Source organism: Mixophyes fleayi, chromosome 1 (assembly GCF_038048845.1).
Source record: "Mixophyes fleayi isolate aMixFle1 chromosome 1, aMixFle1.hap1, whole genome shotgun sequence".
Lineage (NCBI taxonomy): Eukaryota > Metazoa > Chordata > Amphibia > Anura > Limnodynastidae > Mixophyes > Mixophyes fleayi.
The window spans coordinates 243594893-243621725 of record NC_134402.1 but is presented as its reverse complement, the minus strand read 5'-3'; the positions used below and the strand labels follow the sequence as shown (position 1 = coordinate 243621725).

Below are 26833 nucleotides of genomic sequence, written 5' to 3'. Positions count from 1 at the left end.
ACCGGATGCTTAATTGGGCACATGTGTCTTTTTTTATTGCGTAAAATATGTATCCAATATATATCCTATTAGCTTCTTCTGATAACCCTGCAAGGCGTACTTTGGGGCAGATTCAATTCGGGGTGAGGTGACCCAATGTGTCTCCGGAACAGCTTGAAGAGACACATGACATTGGAGATTTTATAGAAATTCCCATAGAGGGGCCTGAGTGGAAATTTCTTACCGCAATAGCCAACAATAGGCGCATCTGATCATCGAAGCGATGGTCAGCGACACCTTGCACCAAAGTGAATCTGCCCTTTGTGTCAAAACTACCTTTTCTGTAATTTATTAAATGTCACAATGTATTAAAACAGACCAAATATTTTGTTTTGCCGATTAATAAGTGCATCGTAGTCCTCAGCCGGTACTTTATATAAAAACAACATGTGGCATACCATGTGTTGATTGAGGTTTTCTGAAAGTAAATCACAGCATTTTAGCAAGCAGCAAAAATATTAATACAAGAACTTCAACTGCAGTTCAGTTATTTATTTGAAGATCTACAAAAATATACAAACTGTTATTAGGCAACAAAAACAGTTTCAAAATGATGTCCGGTGTGCACAGAACAAAGGACTTTGCTTTCTTTTTTTCAATGAAAGTTTGTGTACAGACCCAGATACTTAGTTATGAGATCCACTCTAGACAAGAAAACTATGATTAAACAATGAACTGAAAATGTATATCTTTTTATCATAATTCTCCACATAAAATGTTTGCATTTATTTTGTTAAGGTAAAATTCCCTGTTTACATAACAGTCTCTAAATAGAAAATAAATGTATGTATTCATAGGTACAATAATTGCTTCATGATTAACAATGTGAAAATACAACAAATAACATTGCTGGGAATCATAGCAAAGGTTGGGTGGCAGTTGTAGGCACCCTAGGCCTCCGCTCTGCTCTGATAAGCAGCATGTACAACCAGTGCATGTGCCTCTGAGAAGTGGAGAGCAGAGTGGTAGCCTTTGGATGTGATGTGGGGTCCTAGGGGATGCTGGGGTCTCCCATGGGGCCTCAGAGTGAGAAGGGCAATGCCTGGCTCCCCTGTAGCGGCCGCACTCGCTGAACCCATGGTTGTTCCTCCACTGCATTATAATATATACAAATAAGAAATACTGTACTATTGAAAGATTAACAATTTTCAACTTTTTAAATATAACAGCAATGCAATGCTTAGTACCGTTTATTTATTTCAATCTATACATCCATGTGACATGAAAAGAAAATTCACTTAAATAAAATGTACAGTAGCCCTAACTACTGCTTCCCCAGCACAGAAAATGTTTGCTTTTCCATCAGCACTTTTAAACAAAATGCACAATTTCAAGGCATATAAGTTTATACAATTATATTTACACCTCTACTGTCTACCTTGCAGACATAAAGTACAATTTCTACCCCCATTGGCAGTCTTGAAATGTTTACTTTTACCTTGGTATACTAAGCTGTACAAATACTGTAAATGAAGGTGGAATTAAGTGTTCAAGGAAAATGTAATATTGTAATATAATATTCAACTATGCATGTATTCATGCAACTCAACCTGGTCAATTAAAGCAGCAATCCCATGAAAAATCACTGTGGCTGTAAGAAGAGTGTTGTTATTTACTATTTTACCTTGGTTTGTTTCTTCAGGCTTCTATTAATAATTTATAATTCTGCACAGGGTCATGAACTACCTTGGTAACTACAGTCACATGACATGTGATCCAGTGAGAAGAGCGGCTCTGGAAAGCTCCTCTGAGCTCCATCTGCACTATGTAATGTAAAATCTGCTCCCTCCCAATTGCCTTCACATGATATGCTGAGAGCCATGAGCCTGTGTCTGTGTAATCGCCACCCGTATTTTGGAACCTCCAGAGAGATTTTGAAAAAGATATGATTTGTAGAAGGACTGCTAATAAAAATACTATCAGATGCATGCTTAAAATGTACTTAACTTGCTATTTAAAGAAAAAAAAACCTTCTATGTCGAATTGCTGATTTATCCATGAAGAACCCATGCTGCTCTAACGACTAAATGTACCCATACTCACTTTTTAAGAATTTTAATCAAAGCATGATTTCACATATTATCTCTTCAGAGAACAATTTGTATGCACACCTAACGATCATAATATGATACATCTGAGCATGTACAGAAAAGATTTTTTTTTTTTCAAGTATTGGGTGATCATTGTAGGATCTAACCGAATATGAGCTCATCACATGAAGTGATTGTTGTGTATGTGGGTACCTTTAACATAAATCAAATTCTTCATTTGTATGTTTAGCTATAGTTGGACACATTTGTTTGCCTTATATGTGTATAGGTTTAAGTCTGTTAATATCTGCAATAGACAAGAAAAAATTAAGTACTTAAATAAGACACTTGTTAATTGATTGTCTTAGTCTATTTCAGTATAAAATAACCCAAAAGATTGAACTGTATTAAAGCTGCTCTAATATCGAGGTGAATATATTCCTAAGTGGCCCCTCCCCTTAGCCAGACCTCAGGGGTGTTACTACATGCAGTGTTTGTTTTTGTATCAGTTCTGTAACACTGTGGTGGAGAGGGGGTGTGAGCTGGAGGTCCAATTGCGGTTTGTGATTGGCACTCTTGTTCACCACACCTCCCTCTGTTCTTTTAGTCAGGGCTTTGAGAGGAACTAAGGTACCCTGGGAAATGGAGCAGCCACAGGAACCCCGAGCCACACTAGGGAAATATTTTCCAAGGTAGTAGTGCTGCCTTAAGCATAAACTTGTTAAAACTACTTTGCAAACATTATTTATTTGTGCTGCTTTGTTTCACGTGTCTTCTTATATGACTGACATGCCTAGAGCATTTTTATGTTCCAAGTACACCGATTGGCATTAATAATTTTGCTTCTGTGGTTAGATGGATTCATCAACTGCTCTGAGAAATCTGTGAGTCATATTTTCTGAAGCTGGATCTATGAGAGAGTCCCCTGCAGAGTAAACAAAATGTGTAATAATTAGAAGAGATAGACAATTCATACATATATTTAAACAGGCTGCAATATTCACTACGTATCTATATATCTGCCTGTAAACTGTTAGTCACATAACAATTTCCCAAATGTGCTGTGACCTATAACATCTAATAAAACATTTGCTTTCATAACTTGCAGTACATTGAGTAAAGCCAATACCTGAATATCTGGTTACTATGTATGTTAGGACTACAAAAATTATTACCTATTCATGCCTTGTTATTATACATACAGTAGTATAGAATTGCAGCTTCATGTGCAACATAAGCAGCAGATGACCCGGCCAAAGGTGGATATCACTGACCATTCATCAGGGTGGATGTTATTTTGACTTGGATGAAAATATTGTGGTCAACAAATGAATTCTTTGTTAATAAGACATCCCTCTCCATGGCAGGAACAAAACACAGAACAAACTTGCTTGCAATTCCCTGCATGCCTGAAATGCTTTCACCTAGCTCCAGCCATCTGTAAAGTGAAGGAAGGGTCCAACCCACAACTCTGAGAATCCTCATTCTGTTTACAATCCTACAGAAATAATAGCTCTATTGTCACTAAACCAGTTGTTAGTCATAAACAAACTGAAAGCATCCACAAGCATTCCTCTGAACAAACAGGCTGTGACATACTGACAGTGACATTGGTAATGGGCGGAAGGAAGAACCTGCAGTTACACAAGTGTTACAGGACACACACACAGCCTCATCAAGAAATACTTCTTAGACACAAGGATGTGATTTATATTCCCCTTTTATCAAGAAGTAAAGCCCTTAACAGCAAGAAATTTCAAGTATTTTCAGTGGGGAGATAAGAATGTGCAGCTTGTTGTATAATCCAGGTGCCAAGCACATACCTCTTATCATGAAATGTAATTTCATTCGGAATTTAGAAACATACTCTGTATCTAAAATGAATGATCATGCCCATAACTTAGATACAGCATTATAAATGAGAGCAGGCTATCAGATTAAATTACTCACGCTAATGGTGGTCACGTCAGCATTGCAAAAACAATAAATGAAATCCCTTCAAAGCACGAAACTTGCATCCATAACTCAAACCATCCTGTACTTTGCACCTCCCCTATTTTTACCTCTTAATATTACCTATGTAGGTCTTTATGGCTACATCTCTTTGCTCCCAGCCCTACTCTAGGTAATGAGTTGGAATGAGAACATTGATCATATTGACCAGGAGTGTCTGTCAGATACGCTCAAGCATTAAGAAAAATCTCCCGAGATGCCCGAGAATTCATGGACATCACTTACTAAATTACTGTCACTTGCAATGATAAAACAAATGATAACTACGGGCCTGATTCATTAAGGATCTTAACTTAAGAAACTTCTTATTTCAGTCTCCTGGACAAAACCATGTTACAATGCAAGGGGTGCAAATTAGTATTCTGTTTTGCACATAAATTAAATACTGACTGTTTTTTCATGTAGCACACAAATATCAAGTTTAAATTTCAGTGTACAAATAAGCTATCAAGTATTTGTGTACTACATGAAAAAACAGTCAGTATTTAACTTGTGTGCACAACAGAATACTAATTTGCACCCCTTGCATTGTAACATGGTTTTGTCCAGGAGACTGAAATAAGAAGTTCCTTAGGTTAAGATCCCTAATGAATCAGGCCCTACATGTTTAGAAGACTGTGTTTAAATATGTAACTGTCATCCTCATCCCAGATCTTAATATGTGAACAAAATAGAGCAGCTAATTCTTATTTCTACACATAGGGAAACAGGTCTGCAGTTTAGACATCTTCATTTACATCCTGTACAAATATAAAGTTTTCTATTTATTTTAATTAGAAGAAAAAAATCTATTATTGACTACTCCCTCTAAACTGTGCTCCAGAAATGAAAGCACGTATTCACCCTAAACAGCAACATTCAGAATCTGCTGTTCATTGTAATCCTGCATTTCTCCTAACTAGTTTAGTTATTAACACAGTTATTGTTTCCAGCGTGCAGAGCTTAGAGGGAACACTAACTGACTGCACTGCATCAAAAGTCAAATAAAACATTTCTTACTGCATCGCTAATACAACATGGATGACCAACATCCCTGTAACATTCACCTTACATCATTGCGAGTCTTTACCACTGTTTTGTACAGCTCAGGAATCTTGCGCTCAAGCATGGGCCTGAGGTTTTCTTTCAATCTATTGTAATTTTTCTTCAGTTCTTGCTGGTATTCCTTCTGATCAGAAGTAATGAGTCTTTTGTTTTTCTCTACAGCTTCCCCACATCTGCAAAGGAAAAATGATTTAAAAGTGATGTACGTATGAATTGATCACAATAGGGTAAGGGTAGTCTGGGTACTGGGAATTAGGAAGAAAATTGGTAGAGATCCATCTAATGGGACTATTATCATATTTAAAGGACCGCTAAATCTCTAGCTATTTTCAAAATGTAAAACTACATAAGAATTTCCAGAGTCCTCAGTATTGAATGAACAAACTGTGACCTTTATATGACTTAAAACAGATGACAATATTTGCTGTAAGGTAAATACAAGTTTATATATAATGTAACTATATATCTGGTTTAGGTAATGCAAAATTAAAATATGTTACATACTGTACCTCAGAACACTTGAAAAGTAATATCCAAGGATGCTCTGCTGCAGAGCAGAGGTGGAGGAGGTAGACCTGGATGCACTAAAATGCCCAACATAACATATTTACTGAACTTAAAGAAGTGAACAATGAAGACAACAACAGAACAGTGCCTGTAGATTAGGGGTGTGCACCAGGCACTTTTAGTGTTTTGGGTTTTGGGTTCTGATTAGCTTGAGGTTTTGGTTTCTGATTTGTTTTGCCAAAACACCTGACGAAAGGTTTTGGTTCTGATTTAGGGTTTTGGGTTCTGATTTATTTTTAAAAAAGCATAAATAGCGCTAAAATACATTATTTTGGTTTTTTTACACTCCTACGCTATTATTAACCTTAATAACATTCAATAACAATCATTTCCACTAATTTCCAGTCTATTCTGAACACCTCACACCTCACAATATTCTTTTTAGTCCAAAACGTTGCACCGCGGTAGCTTTCTGGACTGCGTAGTGGAGTGGCCCCGGTACCCAATTTGGTACCGGGGCCACAATACCTCCTCCAACTGGTCTCAATTCCACTGCACATATGGCTGCTCCTCCATCCCCTGCAGCATATAGAGGGTGGAGTTCTAGCATGTCAATACCTCTTGTTTTCGATCATGACAGTGCATTTTAATTATTTTTGGATTTGCCCCCAACACTGAATGTAGTTTAATATCTGATACGCATCTATCTGGACTGCGTAGTGGAGTGGCCCCGGTACCCAATTTGGTACCTGGGCCACAATATATCACCCTCAACAGGTCTGAATTCCATTGCACAGATGGGGGACACCGGATGGACGTCTAAAACCAACATAGATGTTAAGACCACAGTTCCTCTTTCTTGGGACTGCACAAACAATTAACGTAGTAATATAAATGGAAGTTACTATTTTTTTGAACTACAGAAAGAAAGAACGTAGTAATAAAAATGGCAGTTACTCTTTTTTGGAACTACAGAAAGAAAGAACGTAGTAATATAAATGGAAGTTACTATTATTTGGAACTACTGAAAGAAAGAAAGTATTAATAGAATCGGCAGTTACTTCTTTTTTGAACTACAGAAAGAAAGAACGTAGTAATAAAAATGGCAGTTCCTCTTTTTTGTAACTACAGAAAGAAAGAACGTAGTAATAAAAATGGCAGTTCCTCTTTTTTGTAACTACAAAAACAAAGAACGTAGTAATATAAATGGAAGTTACTATTATTTGGAACTACTGAAAGAAAGAAAGTATTAATAGAATCGGCAGTTACTTCTTTTTTGAACTACAGAAAGAAAGAACGTAGTAATAAAAATGGCAGTTACTCTTTTTTGGAACTACAGAAAGAAAGAACGTAGTAATAAAAATGGCAGTTCCTCTTTTTTGTAACTACAAAAACAAAGAACGTAGTAATATAAATGGAAGTTACTATTTTTTGGAACTACTGAAAGAAAGAAAGTATTAATAGAATCGGCAGTTACTTCTTTTTTGAACTACAGAAAGAAAGAACGTAGTAATAAAAATGGCAGTTCCTCTTTTTTGTAACTACAGAAAGAAAGAACGTAGTAATAAAAATGGCAGTTCCTCTTTTTTGTAACTACAAAAACAAAGAACGTAGTAATATAAATGGAAGTTACTATTATTTGGAACTACTGAAAGAAAGAAAGTATTAATAGAATCGGCAGTTACTTCTTTTTTGAACTACAGAAAGAAAGAACGTAGTAATAAAAATGGCAGTTACTCTTTTTTGGAACTACAGAAAGAAAGAACGTAGTAATAAAAATGGCAGTTCCTCTTTTTTGTAACTACAAAAACAAAGAACGTAGTAATATAAATGGAAGTTACTATTTTTTGGAACTACTGAAAGAAAGAAAGTATTAATAGAATCGGCAGTTACTCCTTTTTTGAACTACATAAAGAAAGAACGTAGTAATAAAAATGGCAGTTACTCCTTTTTGGAACTACAAAAACAAAGAACGTAGTAATAGAAATGGCAGTTCCTCTTTTTTGGAACTTAACAAGAATTATATAATTTTGTTTATTCAGAAATGATGAGTCTCTCTATTAGAGTGCAATGCCCCTTAAAACTCCTTTAAATAAAATAGTACGTATTCTAGGAGACCTTGTTTATATATTTAACTTGGTTCTGCAAAAATATGCATGATGATCACTGGACAGAGATCTGTAATAGAGCAGCGATTAAAGTGGCCTGATTAAAGGTGATGTAAGATCTTAAAGCACTCACAATTATATAGAGACTGTATTCTCATTAAAGACGCTGCCTAACGTGTCTAAAAGTTGGCACTTATATAACGCTTGCTTCACTGGGTGATGTGAGCAAGCGGAGTGTGTTAATATGGAGAGACCCTATCTAAACATTAATATGATAGAACAAATTGCAGCGCTGTATACGCTGTGTGTAGGTAAGGTAGGGATCTCAAATACCATGACACTCTGTTTAGCCTAATCCCTGACAATGTAATATCACGGAAAGCCTATTTGCTTATCAAGGGCAATGCCTAGCTTCTGCTAAATCAGACAGAGTATGCAGCGCACGTCTAACACCAACATAGCTGTGCCGGTGACATGGACTGCAGGAATTTCTCTGATGGAGATAGAACTAGGCCCCAAAGAGCACATAATTACAAAAAAAGAGTTGCAAGATGGAATTGTCCTTGGGCCCTCCCACCCACCCTGATGTTGCTGAAATAGGACATGCACACTTTAACAAACCAATCATTTCAGCGACAGGGCCTACCAAACTACTGTGGCTGAAATGATTGGTTTGTTTGGGCCCCCACACAAAAAAAGCTATTCATCTCTCCCTGTACAAACTAAACTGGCTCTACTGAGGCAAGATGTCATCCTCATCCTCATCCTCTGATTTCTGGCCCCCTTCATCATCCTCACACATTATCAATTCGTCCCCGCTGGACTCCACAACCACAGGTCCCTCTGTACTATCTGGAGGGCAGTGCTGTACTTGATTGAGGAATTGATAATTCATTTTTATGAACATAATTTTTTCAACGTTGTGAGGAAGCAACCTCCTTCGCTGCTCACTGACCAGGTTCCCCGCTGCACTAAAAACTCTTTCCGAGTACACACTGGAGGGGGGACAACTCAGGTAAAATAGAGCCAGTTTGTACAGGGGCTTCCAAACTGCCTTTTTTTCCTGCCAGTAACAATATGGACTGTCTGACATGTCTATTTGGATGGTGTCAGAAAAATAATCCTCCACCATTTTTTCTATTGTGACAGCATCCAATGCAGCGACAGTAGACATGTCTGCAATGGTTGGCAGGTCCTTCAGTCTGGACCAGATGTTGTCTGCATCCCCGCTAGTAGGTCTTTTAGGAAAACTGAGCTTTTTCCTCGCAGCCTTAGGTGTGGAAGAAAATGAAGGTGGAGCTGTTGGCATGTAACGGTCCTCTTCAGAGGACAATCTCCTGACCAGCAGGTCTTTGCACTGCTGTAGACTTGTGTCCGCCGGAAACAGAGACACAACATACGCTTTAAACCGAGGATCGAGCACGGTGGCCAGAATGTATTCCTCTGATTGTAAAAGAGTGACCACCCTCGGATCCTGGCAAAGCGTACGAAGGGCTTCATCCACAAGAGCTACATGCTTGGTGGAATCGCAATGGTTTACCAGCTCCTCCCTCACTTTCTCTTGTAATATAGATTGCAGTACCTATTCTCTTGCACTGCTTAAAAATTGAACGTATTAAATGTAATATAGATTGCAGTACCTATTCTCTTGCACTGCTTAAAAATTGAACGTATTAAATGTAATATAGATTGCAGTACCTATTCTCTTGCACTGCTTAAAAATGGAACGTATTAAATGTAATATAGATTGCAGTACCTATTCTCTTGCACTGCTTAAAAATTGAACGTATTAAATGTAATATAGATTGCAGTACCTATTCTCTTGCACTGCTTAAAAATTGAACATATTAAATGTAATAAAGATTGCAGTACCTATTCTCTTGCACTGCTTAAAAATTGAACGTATTAAATGTAATATAGATTGCAGTACCTATTCTCTGGAACTGCTTAAAGAATGAATGTAGTAAATGTAATATAGATTGCAGTACCTATTCTCTTGCACTGCTTAAAAATTGAACGTATTAAATGTAATATAGATTGCAGTTCCTATTTTTTGGACTGCTGAAACAGTGAACGTAGTAATATAGATTGCAGTTTCTATTTTTTGAACTGCTTAAACAGTGAACGTAGAAATATAGATTGCAGTTCCTATTTTTTGGACTGCAGAAACAGTGAATGTAGGTATTGCAGTACTAATATTTGAGGACTGCTATAATATATTGCTCTAGAATTTTTTTATACTTTTTAAATTATTTTTTAATATTTTTTTTACTTTGTTTTGTATAAAAATTTTTTTTTTTTTTTGAGTTTTTAATAATTAGACAATTACTATGGACTTAGCACAAAAATGCACAGGACTAAAGCACCACTGGACTCAGCAGGACAGACACTGGCCAAAGCACCACTGGACTCAGCAGGACAGAGCACTGGACACAAGCATAAAGCACCACTGGACTCAGCAAGGACAGAGCACTGGACACAAGCATAAAGCATAAACTGGACTGATCACGCAGGAGTACCACTACCCTACAGCCTCCCTCTACCCTGATCATAGCCCAAATGAAAATGGCGGCCGCTAGCGGGGAATTTATGCAATCCGAGTCTCGCGAGATCCGACGCGAGACTTGGACGTCAGAGCCTCAGTTTCATTTTTTTTGGCGCTGGAAATACCCGAACAGTGCTCGGATCCCGTCGGATCCGCACTGTTCGGGTGGGCTCGGATTAGCGGAATCCGAACCCGCTCATCCTTACTGTAGATAGCAATAAATAAAACGATGAACAGTACACTACTACAGTTTTACAGATGTGGACAGTGGCGGAACTACCATGGGTGCTACTGAGTCCGGAGCTACCACTACTTTTATATGTGGCCAGCGATGCCAAGTTCCGACCTTGGATGTGAATACCACTTTTTTTTTTTTTTATAAATCAGATACTTTTTTATTTGGTTTTTCAAATACATACAAACCAATGGAAAGACCATACAAAAACAATAATACATATACAGCAAATGGAAATGGAGTGTTTCTGAAATACAGTTGGTCTATTCACGAAGTGAGTACCACTTTTACTTACAATGAAAAGCCCTGCATAATATTCATGATGCAAAGATTAATAATGTCCTATAATCCATAGCAACCAATCAAGTAACAGCTGTAAACAATCTAGTATAACCAGACTAATTAAATAAAAGCATTTAATTAATTGCTATGAATTATAGCAGATGTTCTACTTGCCCCATTTTATGAAAAAATGTCCAATGTTTTTTCTTCAAAATAGTCTCCAGTATTATGTTCTATAAGTGGAAGTCCCAGTGGATAATTAATTAAATCATTCTTCCAGTGAAGGAACGTTAATGTTATTAATCTCTACTGTGCATAAAATGCATTTTTACAGTTGCTCTTGATTGCAAGCACATGTTCTAGCATAAATACACGACCGTCATCACTATCACTTGGCACTTATACCTGATCTGTAGCTGGTGCAAGTGATATGACTGAAAAACATGTACCTTGAGATGCCCAAAGCTTGAATTGGACACTGCCTCATGTGCTCGAGCTTGGTACGCCCTTACTGTACACCCTCCCCCTTTTCATCCATGTAATCATAGGCTGTCATAAGTGTCCTTTGCGCTCAAAGATGAATTGCATACACTTGTGGTCACTGGTATATAGTCCATTTCTGGGCATGCACAGAGCAATATACGGTACTTATTTTGTATTGTTCCTTAATGAATAAAGCCCATAATTTATATCTAGAGTTCTGTGTTTGACATGTCCTCTGGCTTCATGTAACACCCCTATTGTACATTAGAATTTTTCTAATCATCTCATTCCCACATATTTAATTTACGCATTTAGAGGAGTCAAGTATCTATGTTCAGAATTTTTTGGGTCCATTTGAGTATCTGTGTCTGCTTCACTATATCTTATTCCCCATGAGGTTCCATTACTGTCACTTATGACATGCCATTTGATCCCAATTTGCCAATTACAACTGCCAACTACTGGTTGTCTTTAGACCTTAGTCTCTAGGCTGTTGGAACAGGTGCTCTGGTAAATATTTCTCCAGAGTGTGTCTTTCTTCACCTTTGCAAGCCCAGCTGTCATGAGTTCCCAGCAACCTCAATGAGTATATAGGGCCTACTTAAACACTAGAGATTGCAAGTGAATGTTTGTGATCTGTCCCTGTGACCAGCCCTTCTTTGCATCCTTGGATCTGAACTTGCCTTTTCTTCTCTGCTGATATCCTTTGATGTGTCTGTGTCCTGTTTATGTTTTCTTTGACTCCTGGCATTGACCCCTGCCTGTCTGACTATCCATCTTGGTTTTGACCCTTAGCTATCTATGACTACCTATCCCAGACTCCTGATCCTAGCCTCTTTGACTATTTTCTGGGTGTAATTCCTTCCTTTGATTACTACATCAGTCTTGTCATATCCATACATTAAAGCCCTATATGCATAATCTCTCAACCTACCCATTAGGTTAGTTCTCTCTCAGTTACTACTCAGTGATCCTGCTGATCATTACAGCCTCCAGATTGGATGTGTAGCTCAGGTCACCTGAATTTACTGCAATCTCTTCTTTAGTTTTATGCCAGAAAGGCACCTCTCCTTTAGAGTAAAACTGAAGAACTAGCCAGCTTACAGTATTGGAAAAACTACTGAATGAAAACTTACTACTACACAATCTTAAATATTTATTAAGAGTTATCTGGGCAAATTTGAAAAGTTTTGGGGGCCATGTATTGTCTCTGAGCAAACTGCTAGTCCTGCAGATTTTGAACCAGTGGCACTCATAGTACTAAAAACACTGTGGACCTCCTCTATGAAGCACACTGTATGGTCCATCCAATGCATTTCTGGATGCTACCTACTCTTTGTTCTCAGGAAACGCCTTCACTTTCTAGAAACATACCTAGGGGTACAGTCTCAAGAGGCGCACAGTGCAGCAGTGTAAACATGTCCAACCACATGCTACTTTAAAACTACCCTTTCATTAAACAAAACTTTTCTATTAAAATAATACTTGGTTTAGTACCATTTGTAGTTTCAATTAAGCATGAGTATGAGGTGTCATCAGAGTTGCTTTTATTATATGTAGCACTTTTGGGGTTTTTTAAGTTGTTTTTACATTCAACAAATTGCGCCTAAAGACTTCTCCGTAGAAGCGCAGCTGGAAAGTGTAAAATGCAGTATAGAAGGAAAGCTAGAGCTAGATTTACTAAAGTTTCTAAAATGGAAAAGTGGGTAACACCTTCATACTTGGTACAAAATTCAAGTCACCAAGTGGAAAAGACTAAATGTTATTATGCACCGCAAGGGATGCTCTAAAACGTGCCCTGTCTATCCATTATCTCATTTAATAATCTTGCTCTTTAACATGAAAACTTGGTTTGCAGTGCTCTGCAAAACCAACTCTGTGCTTTAAAGGAATGCCCTATTGGCCAATGCAAACTTCTGCTCCCCATTGTCCCTTGTGCTTTGAAAGAAATCTGCGTCAATTTGTGTTCGCAGCGTCCCCAAGGAGGATTCCTGGCTGCACCTCTCCCTTTTGCACAAAGGATATGATCCTTTGTATGTATTGCCATCCTGTTTATGGTATAAGATCTTCCTAGACCTCTTTGTGCAGGTGAAATGTTACAGTTGTGCTCTCTATGCTGTGTTTTTGCTCATGTCTTCCTTTCCACTGTTCCCACTACATTCTTTCGGAACTAATCTTCTTTTGGTTATGTTTGGCTGGGAATGTACTGCTATCTACGTATTAATAATCTAAAACCGGTACTTAAAAAACATCACTGAATATCATGGCAGTTATTTTAATTTTGCACTATATACGTTTTGGCAGCATAAACATTATTTGAAATTATTATTAAGCAAAGACTAGCTGGTGTGGCCAAAATGTTTTGAATGTGGTTTGTCTAGTATGACCCCAATATAAAATAGTTGTTACATTTATAGAAAAAAAGTAAATTTCAAAGAGCTATAACTAATTAAAAAACAGACCCATCTGATTGGCATACAACGCAGAACCCCATCTAATAACCACTTTACAAAGCAGAGATCCAGATGAAGACCACTATACAATTCAAAGTTCATTGAGGGGACCATAAACACCACCACCTTGATGGTTAGTATACAGTACAAAGTTTACCTCTGATGTCACATTACAGAACTCTTTTGAGATGTCTGTTACACAATGAAAAGCCCCCATTCAAACAGATTATTCATCCCTGCCCCACCACCAGCAGTTCTACACTCCATGCTTTCTCTCTGCCTATCAAATAGATGATAATAAGTAAGCGCTAATCACGGTTATGTTTATTTAGTGAATTCCAGCAACTAATTAGAGTTTTGTCAAGTTTAGAGAACTTTAGCTGTCTGCTAGAGTTTATTGAGGAAAAGCAGGCTACACTGTCTGGACCATTACTTCCATTAAACAAGGTGAGAAACTGGTTTCAGTGAGCACCTTTCTAGGAGTGGCAGAGATGAGGTTCTCACCATGCTGCCAGCCCTCATCCTGCCCTATTTCTCCTTGTGTGTGTCCAACGATCGTCTACTCGTGAAACATTAATTGCAAGCTGAGAATCTTGTTTCAGGTGTCTCCTTTCTAGTGGCGGCATAGATGAAATTCTCAACTTGTCTCCTAGCACACAGTGTGAGCAGAGGCGGGACAGAGGAATCAGGTTTAGACAGTTAACAGTGAGTGCAGTGACTGATGGAGAAACAGGAGGAAGGATTCCTGAGGTAACAGTGCTGCAAGTAAAGGGGAAAGAATGTCTCTGTGTACTGCCACTGGCTCCACTGCCACTCTGGAACTGGAAGTTCCAGAACCCAATATAGGTGTAATGCAACTGAGGTTGAACATGGGAAAAGATAGAACAGTTGCTCCAGTAAGTATAGGTGGTAGGTTGTGGGCTTGCTCAGCCAGTTCTTTGCTATGTGTTTGTATTCTAGTTCATATTCAGTGACCCCAGGGCTTCTCTACCTGCCCCTGTCTGGCAGGTCATCTGTTCTTTTCCTGTTTGTGATACTCTTGTTGTCGTATATTCCAGCTTTATATCTGTTGTCTAGTTCCTTGGTTTCTTTCTGTATATGCCAGTGTCTGCTAGTAGCGTTCTACCTATGTTAGTTTCCTTGTCCCTGTTCTTGTACACTTCCTTGGTCTGGGAATAGGACTTGGGGAAATATGAATATTGGAGAACTCTGAGGAAAAGGGGCCTGCTTTAGACACAATAACATGCTTAAACATATCTTACTGTCCTATTTCTGGTGTACATTGTTTTTGCATGTCTGTTAATCCCTTAGGTACCAGTCCCTTCAGTTGTTTGTCCTGATTCTGCTTTCTCCATCAGGGATCTCCTAATACATCTAACCATCTGTTCTCAATCTGACCCTTTACTATCATTTGAAGATCAACTCTCTGACTTTGGTTTTGTCTGAACCTTTGCTATAGTTAACCCTTCTCTGTGTGGTCATGCTTTCTGCTGTGATTCTGTTCCCTTTCTCCTTTTAGTTAGCTGTATCATCCTGAATTGTCCTGCTAATTATCCTCTACTCCTTGTCTTTGACAGCACCTTTCTATCACAGTTAGGGAATCCACTGTGAAAGGCAGTGGCGCACGCAGGGGGGGTTTCTGAGTCTCTAGAAACCCCCCCTGCGCTAACTAAGTGGCCACTGTTCTATACAGCAACCGCGGCGCTGTCAAAGAAGCGTCTGCGGCAGTGCTGTAGTGTATACAGCACCGCAGCGGACGTTTCTTAGACAGCGCCGCGGCTGCTGTATAGGACAGAGCTGACGAAAGGGAGCTGCTGGGCGAGCTCTCTCTCGGGTTGTTTTTGGTGTTTTTGGGTCGGGTAGGGGGGGAAACCCCCCCCCGACAATCCTCCGTGCTCCCCTGAAAGGCCCTTTTATGGTATGTAAGAAATATAGTAGAGAAAAAACAAAGAAATCATAGCAAACCCACTACTCATACTGTATAAATCTTAGTAAACAATGGGCAGCATAAATAAGAAGTTAGTTCAGGAACAGAGTGGTGCTCAATTGTAATAAAACAATTTATATTCTAATTTGATTATGCTTACCGCATAATGAATTCTTTGAAGCACAGTCTCAGCTTATTATGATGTCGATACAGTCTAGGGTCCGCAGGAATTTCAGCCAGAAACACTTGAGCTACCTCTAGTGGTCCCTGGTGTAAAAAACATGCATGACAATGATAAAAAATAGTTAAGACAAAAATGACCCCTTTATCATAAGGCTGCGTTTAAGAAGCTGTATTTATTCTGCTAACAAGTGCTCAGAAAATTTAAAGAAGCTTTTTCTTAAGCATTTTGTATCTACTATCAGCTACGGAAACCCTGCTTTGTCAATTGCTTTTTACAGCTTGTGTGTGTCAGGCTAGAATTTTTATTTACAGTCATTACAATGGACTTGGATTTCAGCAGCTTTGTCTGATAGGTGAAAATGCTATATGAAGTGTCCACAAGTGTTACAAGCTTTTTGGAACAGCTGGTGAGCCAGGAAAGAACAGGTCCTATAAACTATAGTGGTCCTGGCATGATAATTTACAGCAGCGTTTCATTAGGTATCGCTGTGATTTGCAGCAAGGCATATTGATTCTCACCACACTATCTTAGTAAAAAGACCTCTTCATTCTCTATTCTCCCAAATGCAGTCCAATAAAATCTAATATAATCCAATCACATTTTTTGTTCTTCAGGATGAGGCTGCACACTGGATGGTCAACTTGCTTTACTCTCACTGTATGTTTCCGTAGCAGTAAGCAATTTATTACAATCAAACAGCATGCACCTCCCTAGAGGAGAGCCAACAACTGCAGAGGAATTGTGGCATGAAAAAGTGTTTTTGTTCATAGATACCAGTAGGATTCAACATTCGACCAAAATCAACTAACTCAAAATCATTTAGCAGGTGCATTTACAGTAAACTTAACAATAGGTAAAAAAAAAATTTTAATACCTGATTTACTGTGGCTCCCACTGAACCTTGCAGCACCATCTGAAGCATTTTTGCATCTGGTGGCTCCTGGCTGGTAGCAACAGCTAATTCCAGTGTTTTCTTCTGCATGTCTTCTATGGCAACTTCAATAGGAGTCAGGATAAACTAAAAAAACACAAAACCTTTATTGTTTAAAAAAATACAACATAAAGTAAGTTAATAAACTTATGTTTCTTCTATGCTAGTGTGTCAGTTTGGAGAGGAGAGGCTAATGCTGAGTATCAAACCACAAATAAGCAGACAATTACACGGCCTTGCAAGTTTTGCTAGTCACCATAAAATAAGCAGGGTAAGGTACACACATAGGTATTACTAATCCATTGCATTTTGATTTAAAAAAAGAAAACAACTTCAAAGGATAAATTGCATTGTTCCATCTTCATATTAAAGGTCAATATATTTGTTTTCATGTACCATATTAATAGTTAGTACACTAACTAGTCCTGATAATAAACATGTAAAAAGACTGCCAACTGTTAGACATGTCTCATATATATTCAAAATATGTAGCTTTTATTAAGATTTTCCTATTCAATAGTGCAGATGCCTCACGCTAGGTAACAATAGAAGCTGTCAGTTGTGAGCAAGTAATACATCTGTTACCATTATTGTAGAACACCTTTGTTTAAAAAAGATTCAGCATTTCACCAAGTCTGTAAGTCAACATAAGGCCATTGTGTGCTGGCTTAGTCAGGTTGCCAGTGTAAACAGAGTGGATCACGCTGACATTGTCAGGCTCTGCACTGTTTTATTTCACTAGTTCAGAAAAAAGGTTTGTGATACCTTTCACTGTAACAGAGAATCTCTTTTACATTAGCATGTATATATGATAGATATTGATATTTAATGTGTTATTAACTATGGTTTCTAAATATGCACTATCCCTTTAGCCACCTTCATACAGACTTGTTGATATGATCATTGTCTACTACTGTACCTCCTCTTTCTGGATAACGTTGATGCGAGTCTTGATGTAAGGAAAGGCATGCATTGTTGTCAGGATAGTCTTCCTCTTGTACTGCTCACTAAGGTCTCCCCGGGGACGCCCGTCTTGAGTAAATGGGGTGGTGTACATGAATCGGCGGAGGTTGTAGTTCTTTTCAAAATGTGTCATTCTGTATTTCATTTCATACACCTCAAAATATGGTTCCACAAAAGTAATCTGGATGTAGGCCTGAGGAGCATCATTGGAGGTAATTAGTTTTTTTAATGTTATCTTTATATTGATTTTGGAATAGAAAAACAAAATTTGTAGTAAAATATAACAAGCCTATACAGTTAACGTCTATACTTCACAGCATGCTGGCATCATATTTAACATCATGGGCCTGTTTCATCAAGGGATGTATCATCCACAAGATCACTCTGTGTATGCCCAGAACCGGACCACACTCCACAGAACGCAGCAATGCTCAATTCATCTTCAAACGCAAATGAAACTTATATAACATCCTAGTTCAGGGAGGGAACAGACAGGGAAGGGGTGTTTGCCCATAATTAAAGTACAGTAAGGGCGTGCTAATCGTGAGCACATGAGCAGCTTTTGATCAAAGCTCTGGGCATCTCTCAGGTGCTTGTTTTTTAGCCGTATCTCTTGCTCCAGCTACATATCTAGGGGTAAATGTATCAAGCTGAGAGTTTTCCGGCAGGTTTGAAAAGTGGAGATGTTGCCTATAGCAACCAATCAGATCCTAGCTGTCATTTTGTAGAATGTACTAAATAAATGATAGCGAGAATCTGATTGGTTTTTCAAACCCGCCAGAAAACTCTCAGCTTGATACATTTATCCACTAGTCTAAGTGGCGATCACTAGTGAGGACAGCTGAGTATCCATGTGAATACTTGTGTTTGCAAACAGGAGCAATTGTGAAAATAAACAAATATTTTATGTACAGTAGACATTCATAATATCTTAATAAATGTATTTCATTGAAAAACAAACTTATTTTTTTAATTTAATGTTTTGTCTTCAATGACAAACAGGATACATTAATTGAATAGTTGTTTTTACTTTTCTGCGTGTTTTTTTGAGAATTTATATTCCTCCTATGTATTGGACGTATCCCGCAGTGTCCTGTCTAGTAGAGCATAGTATACCTATATACGTATTCAACACATACGTATCTTCACATCTGCTCCTTGTTGAATTCTGACGTACTGTTACCCGATTTATGTGCGTTTCAAAATGCACACTGCTCTCAGTATGTGTCCCTTAGTGAATTACATGTTCAAATTAGGTGGTAACATGAGAATATAAATCGTTTTATTGTATATATGTAGATAGTGGGCATGACTCCCAATCAGCATGTCTGTGGGAGTGGAACAGTTTCAATATAGCTACCATCGTTACTACTCAAATCTTAGTCTCTGGTACTCCATTTGATGTTTCATCAAATTTTATTTACATTCTCAACCCAAATATGTCAATTTTTGAAGTAGCAAGAGTTGATTATACATATTTATTCACATATTTGTTCCTTCTCAAGAATTATGTAATTATGTGCAGCACTTGAGGCATACTTACTGTGATGTCACTGGTTTAAATGATTAAGCGACTAATTATTATAAGTGGGTTATTATTATAATTGTTTTATTGTGTTTATAAAAAATCTTCCCACAAAAAAAAAATCTGTAAACGAGCTTGTTAGAGAATGAGTTCTATGCCTTTGTCTTTAATTCTTCAAAATAACAACAAATAACAATAACAAAGCTGACAAAATGACAAATGAATCTTAGTGTATATGTATTGTACCTTGTTGGGATCCAGTTTTGACTTGTCCACAGGAGCGGAGTCTTTAATCACCTCCAAAACATGTACTCCAAAACAATTACCATAAAATGCCTGGAGTAGAAATGAACACATACAGTAATAATGCCACACATCCTGTCTCATCCTTTCATTCCCTTCCTGTGTGTATTGCATATGTGTGATTTTTTTTTGCACAATTCTTTATATCTAATTGTGATTTACCAATAAGTAAAACAGTGACCCCATCCATGTATACTGTGTAAGTGCCCTTTGTCCCTAGCACACTCTGAATAACTTATATATGCAAGAACTGCTTCAGGGGCTTTCCAGTATGACGTGGTTTCAGGTTACACATGCACATGCCCTCCTGCAACCTTTACCCAATGCATGGCTTTACCTTTCTAGATTTCTTCTGTGTTTTTACCCATGTATTTATATCACCAGGGAGGGTGATTTACTTACTACATATTATGCTGAATACACAACACATTTAATTTAACGCACATGCATTTATTTGAATACCTTATACGTACACAGGTGCATGTCAGAACACCTTATCATGTGATCTGACAGTAGTATTCGCTTCATGTCAATAGTAGTCACTTCATATTTCACATGCCTGATGGCATTACAATGCAAACCCCAGATTTCTGGCGGCTATACATTGGATACCACAGGTCACTTGCTGTTATACAATACAAACCTTCAGATCTCTATTGGTGATACAATCTGGACCCTAGAACTCTGATGGCTGTACTTTGCAGATTCCAGATATCTGGTTATCATACAATACAGACTACGTCTTTGGTGGCTATACAGTGCCACCCCACATCAATGGTGACAATGCAATGCAGACCGTCGATTTCTGCTTTCTCTGCAATGCAGACTCAAAGATCATTAGTGGCTATAAAATGCAGACCCCAGATCTCTGGTGGGCTCCTCCTCTACTTCTTGATCCCTGCACACTGACCCATAAGCGGTGAGAAATCCACCACTAATAATGCCCCATAACTGTGTGGTCTTTCCTTTGCTACATATGACGTCAACAAAAAAGAAAAATGGCATTGGCCCCTTTGTAATTGATCTTCAGATCTGATTCTTGTCTTTGCCCTGCAATAGAACACAAAGCTCCACTCTGGATACAATTGTTTCCAATAGAGGGTAGAGCTGTGTCAGTGAGCTGGACAATGGCAACAAACAACTCTGGAGATACATAGCTAAACAGTACAGAAAGGAAACTATAAAGATAAAGGGCATGAATAGCATATAAATTACAGTCATGAAAAGGTTGCAAACTCCCTGATGCCGAGATTAACCCAGATCTGACCTACTGCTTTCCCTGGTAGATTAGTAAGCAGGATAGTTAATTCTGAGGTTTGTTATTCTATGTGTACACACAGTAGTAAGCAAGGACTACACAAAAAGATATGTAATTGCCTTTGAAGTGAATGACTTGACATTACCTTAACTTACTTAATTAAAATTGTATCTATATTTCAAAATATTGCAAAAGAGGACTTTTTACATCATGGTATTTGTATAAAAAAGTTAATTGTGAAAATAGGAAAAGTATATAGTTAAAATTTGTTACCTCTAGTCTGTGAGAAATCTCAGCGAGTTTAGTGATCGTCGGTTCCTTATAAATAAACTCCTGTTCATCTAGATCTCCAAATGTTGCTCCATAAAATCCTACCCGGAAGTATGTGCCGAACATTCTCTTTTGACCCTGATGCATACAATTGATATATCAGTTTAATTACTTTAATCAAGGCTTTCTAGCAAGAAAAACTATAATATACCATAAACAAGAAAAATGTACATCTTTCCTGTATCCTCAATCTCTCCCAGCCATTCTGGCACTAAAGGTATTTAGTGCCCGAATGGCATTCTGACCAGTTTGATAACTGATGTTACAATTATAGTGATGTGCACACATCAATTGATCCATGGACTTGGAATTCAGTCACAGTGTTCCAATTGTCTGATTATGGGCGAATTTCTGACCCCTGAAAGGTGTTAAAGGAACAATAAGAGCTGAGCTGACTAACTACAGTTACTTATGGACAATGATTATTTTCTACAGAATTGTAAATTCATATTATAAAGATTTAGTTGGTATAAAGTCTTGCACTTGATCTATTGGTGGCCCCCTCTTTCTATTCCAGCGCCCGCTATATATTACTGAATTTCATAGATACACTGGAGTGGCACTGGTGGGCTAGATCGAAGTAATGTTATTCTGGAGTAGCAGCTGAAATGGATGATATTTATATTTCATCAAGCTCTGTATTGGTAAGTCTTTCAGGGGAGAAATGAAGTTTATGTAAGCACTATCTTTTTAAAAAAAATATTCAAGTTTTCAGACAGTACAGATACAACATAACAAAAAACTTAGCGCGCAGTTCCTGATCAATTGAGTAATATAGTCCTTTACGGAAATGCATATAAAACATTGAACATATAAGCAACATACAGTTCACATAAATGTCCCATATTACATTTGGCCCAAACAGGTATAGTTTGCCCTCCCACCCCCACCGAACACTGTGACCCCCGACCCTAGCATCCAGTCATCCAATAATGTAAGTACTATATTAACATTATGTTTGTGTAGGACTTCTTCTTCTTATAGGAGGAGTAATAACATAAACAATCTGGTGGATCAACTCAATTAGAATTTATGAATGGCAGGACGTTGATGGACACGTATGTCTCTTTACAACTATACCAGCTATGTAACTATGCAGCCTAGTTTGTTTAAATCTTCCTTTTGGATGATAATGAGCTATTTATTAAATGATCTATCTTTTATGTTGGTCACCTTAAAAAGTTTATCCACATAACACCAATCAAATAAGGTTCTGGTAAGTGTGCGTGTGCTGAAAAGGGAAAGAATCTCATAACCTCATTCTCATTATTCATCCCTCTCACTTGCCAATCGTATTAGCTAGCAGTTATCAGTAAAGAGGGAGTAAAGATAAAATGAGTCATTTCTGGAACAAATGCCTACTATTGTTTATGTAATATTACACATTCATTCACTTTGACAGATTTACTCACAGGCTTTTACACCACAATAGTAGTTTACCTGGAAATGTATAAGTCTTCCAGGTAAGATGTAACTAAGAATTTTTGTGCATTGGTCACTAATTATATAGTGCATTGCTATTACCAAAACATTTATAGGCCAAAGAGGACAGCCCTAGTATAAACACTAATACCTTTTTTTTTTCTTACCATAAACATTTGTGCACATCTTTCCTCCCCTGCCCTGACACACACAGAATATACAGGCCACTATTATGGGGACTCAGGATCAGGTACCTTGCTTATTATGCAGCCATATGCCTTCTGCAGTTTCTCATGGGTGGATGCCAGTTTACGGAAGTCTCTGTGAGCTTCCAGAACAGGGATGACAATTTTGTAGACTTCATTTACAGTTTCATAGAATCCTGCCTGTAACAGATAATTAGTACATTTAAAGCAACACTACTAAGTCACAATGTCTACTACCAATTATTACCTTCTCTATTAAATTAAGCGTGGATGTTTGATGGTACTGGAATGTTTACATGTCTACCTGCACGGAAAATGTTGTATACTGTGCTTGTGATTCCGCTTGTGGTTGCGCACAGAAACATACTGTACGATGGGTAAATGGGTTTGCTTACTAGATATGACTAGCTTAGAGCTTGCTCCATTCTCGGTCTTGTGTAAATAGGAGAATCTAATATGGAAGACTACACATTTGCAGTGCTTGCACATAGGACAGATGGGCAGCTAGGCTCAATGCATCCCAGTGAATGTTATGCATAGAGGTGCACAGAAAAGCATTAAGATAAGAATCTAATATATGGATATCTGACAGACGCTTGGATAGAAATCATCAACGTTTCCCCCTTACTTTCACAAGTAGAAGTATATTAGACTTATGTTGTAACAAGCAATTTATCTTTGATACTAAGGCTAGTGACATACATGTGCTAATTCTTTAACCTCGTCTGTCCGGGAACATTGACAAATACACCACTACTTTTAATCTACTAACCACTCATATCCAGAACATCTCTAAAATGGCTTTAGCCAAGTCTCAGACAAAGCTGAATTAAAGGTGGAAAAATCGGAGGCTCCAGAAACTAATTGGCTGTGCGCTCATCACAGAGAGCCGTGCGTGACCACTGTCTGGCACTGTAACAATGCTAGAGAGCATAAACTGCAGGCAGTCAGAGTAGTGTGTAACAGACCTACCTAGCTGTGGTCTTGGAATAGGGCACGAACACCGCACATGTGTAGAGCAGCCGAACATTTTGGATAATTTTAATAGCAGAGGCCCCACAAATTACTTGCCCTGAGGGCACCCACAAATATCAATCTGATCTGGTGCCAGGTTTGCCTTTTTAGAGAGCTCCAAACAGTTTTAAAAATAGGATTGCCATGGCATGGAAAACTGTGAGAGAACACAGTAGTATAACGGATAAAACAGCTTTCTCTCAGAGCTTAAAGTCTCATTTTGACAGGGGGCTAGATTTACTAAACTGCGGGTTTGAAAAAGTGGAGATGTTGCCTATAGCAACCAATCAGATTCTAGCTATCATTTATTTAGTGCATTCTACAAAATGACAGCTAGCATCTGATTGGCAACGTCTCCACTTTTTGAAACCCGCAGTTTAGTAAATCTAGCCCAGGGTGTTGTCCAGGGACAGGTTGGGTTGGGGGGTGCAGGGGAGTATCTGTCCCCCCGTCGTGGGTCCCATAGTAGGCTACCTTTGGCTGGGGCACTGGGCCACCTGCATTTTTTTTCCTTTAAAATGATCCTAATGGACTGCTGAGTCGAGTCTTGCCCCACGGGGAATTTGCCAGCCCTCCCCTGGTGTGGTGTATGTGGAGTATTTATGTTGTCCCATTATTCGCATGGGACCCTCTGATTTAGATGTTTCTGAATACATTTCCTATTTCTGTGCCAGTGTTAGGGACATTAGATTGTAGGCTCCACTGGAGCAAGGAGTGATTTTTCTAAATTTTTCTGTGGTTTCATCATGCTGTGAAAAATAGTAGAATGATAAACATTTACAAAAAGAGGATGATAAAAATATTAATCATAATAGAAAGTACATGGATCTCCAATCCCAATCACTTATAAATAGCTGCAAGTGTTTTATATGCCAACTGTAGAAGACTTACTTGGCTGAAGAGCTCTGCAGCCTGTTCTAATAGTCCAACAAGCCCGTTCTCAGAGAAATATCTTCCAGAACACACTCCATCTTCATCTGGGGTCAGGATGTCATCAGACACTGCTGATTCTTCTATCACATTAGAGGAAATGTTCTGGAAAGATCCATTGGGCACATTCTATTTATTTTTCTCCGCAGACAGATACAGACATAGCAATGGAATGCAAATAGCCTTAAGTTCTCCAGTTTTACTTCCTAAAATAGTTTCTATAGAACTATGTAAAAATGATTATCCTTTTAAGATGAACCTATCATCCATACATAGTATTTTATAAATAGACCATCTTTTTACACTTGGAGAGCGTTTTTCATAAAATTTGCCATATATATTACAAAGGCTAGTGTTTAGAAGGTTCAATGTATCCCTGTCTACTCTGTCACTTATCAAAATGTTCCTGTCAGGCATATCTTAAAAATCCTATGACCAGAACCTAGATTTAGTAGCATAATGTCTATTTGCACACTTCAAAAGGGTGGGGCTTAAAGGAAAGTAGGTGGTGTTTTGCACCAATGTGGATGTTTCAAGGCAGATCGGGAAAGTGTTTGGGTGGATCAGTGCTAGTGCTTGGCTAGACCAGGGACACCAGGGACGTGGTTTGGATAAATTGGGGGCGGGGATTAGGTGGATCTGGGATGGGGTTTGGGTGGATCTTATTTTGTTAAGATTTTGCATGTCTAAATGTTTGGAAGCATGTATTGAGCTTATTTACTAACTTTGCAGTTAGGTGTAAAATTTGCACTGAACCACAGCAACCAAATCAGCAATTACTTTTATCTGTCTAGTGCATGTTATGCATTGAAGGCAAGTGTCTGATTGCTTACTATGCTTTAGTGCAAATGTTGCACCAAAATGTAATGTTTGTAAATGAGGCTTGATGTGTGCAAATAGATTCTATACAATATTCTTACTTGAAAGCTGACACTGCCAACAGGCAGGTAACTGCAGTCCTCCAGCATGCTCAAGTATTCTGCCACCAGAGCTGCTCCATGTACCAGACACATGGCTGCCTCCGTGTAACACTTCACTTTCACATGTTTCTCTGCCATGTTCTGCAACCAGGTCAGCCTTAGATCCGGTGATGTCTGGTAACCCTTCGCAATTCTAATTGAAAAATACAACACTAATTACTACCAGGGCCCTCTAAAGAACATCTTGGGCCCCCGGGCACAGCAGTGCACCGAGGGCCCTATATATACAAAAAAAATAAAAAATGATTATATATGGGCCCTGTAGCCCAGGGGGGCCCGTCGTAGGCAGAAAAAAAACAAAAACCTGAAAAAAGAAGAAAATTCTTACCGTGCTGTCAGCTGGTGATCCGGCTCCCTCCCTGGTCTCCTCCTCCGTCGCGCTCCGCAATGGATGTAGGACGGGCGGGATGACGTCACGCTCGACATGCACTGCAAGCGTGACGGAGGAGGAGGTAGCTGGATCGCCAGCTGACAGCACGGTAAGTATTTGCAGGTTTTTTTTTTTTTGCTTCCTCCGACGGGCCCCCCTGGGCTGCAGGGCTCCCGGGCACCTGCCCATTGTGCCATATGGGAAAGACGGCCCTGATTACTACTGCTTGCGAGTGACCATACCATTTTTAAACATTGCTTTCATAATGACAGTTTATTTAACATTTTTTTTGCTGATCTTATTTACTAGTTTACCGTTGCAAGTAATATGACTAGTTGCATGACTTTACATAACCGTGGAAATTGCCGCATATAAAAGTTTTGTCCAGTTTTTAATATAACTTGCTGCCACCCCCACCAACTGGCTAGTACATAGAAGGATCCTCCCACCCCAGGACCTTCCCCATAACTGAAGCTCTATTGTGCCACAGCTCACATTATTGGAGAACTCAATGCTTAATTCCCAGTCCACTGAAGGTTTATAGAGCTATATAGAAAATGATACACAGTATTGTAATACTCAGGTGTGAGCTGCAGCACTGTTAAGTCAGTCACTTTGCAGTGATATCTGGCCCCTGGCTTCAGATAATATTGGAGGTTCTATACTGGGGAGTGGAAGGATAAAGGTCATATTTAAAGGAAAACACAGTTAGCGGTGCTTTAAAACAAACAAACATAGAATAGAGCTATTG

At 38.5% G+C, this 26833-nt stretch overlaps 1 protein-coding gene across 6 annotated transcripts in view; it reads right to left on the bottom strand.

Moving 5' to 3' along the window:
* Nucleotides 1-510: 510 nt before the first annotated feature.
* DOCK8 (dedicator of cytokinesis 8) overlaps nucleotides 511-26833 on the bottom strand; it is a 149805-nt gene continuing 123482 nt past the window's right edge. For 5 of the 6 annotated variants that reach the window (XM_075208596.1, XM_075208606.1, XM_075208578.1 and 2 more), the window contains 10 exons: nucleotides 25653-25845; nucleotides 24694-24837; nucleotides 22837-22968; nucleotides 21104-21238; nucleotides 19516-19605; nucleotides 17701-17937; nucleotides 16725-16868; nucleotides 15827-15933; nucleotides 5129-5299; nucleotides 511-2994 (listed from right to left, as the gene is read on the bottom strand). In XM_075208596.1, the coding sequence (XP_075064697.1) occupies nucleotides 2934-2994; nucleotides 5129-5299; nucleotides 15827-15933; nucleotides 16725-16868; nucleotides 17701-17937; nucleotides 19516-19605; nucleotides 21104-21238; nucleotides 22837-22968; nucleotides 24694-24837; nucleotides 25653-25845 (1414 nt within the window). In that variant the 3' untranslated portion in view covers nucleotides 511-2933. The remainder of the gene's footprint in view (nucleotides 2995-5128; nucleotides 5300-15826; nucleotides 15934-16724; nucleotides 16869-17700; nucleotides 17938-19515; nucleotides 19606-21103; nucleotides 21239-22836; nucleotides 22969-24693; nucleotides 24838-25652; nucleotides 25846-26833) is intronic. The other variant, XM_075208617.1, reaches the window with a different exon arrangement.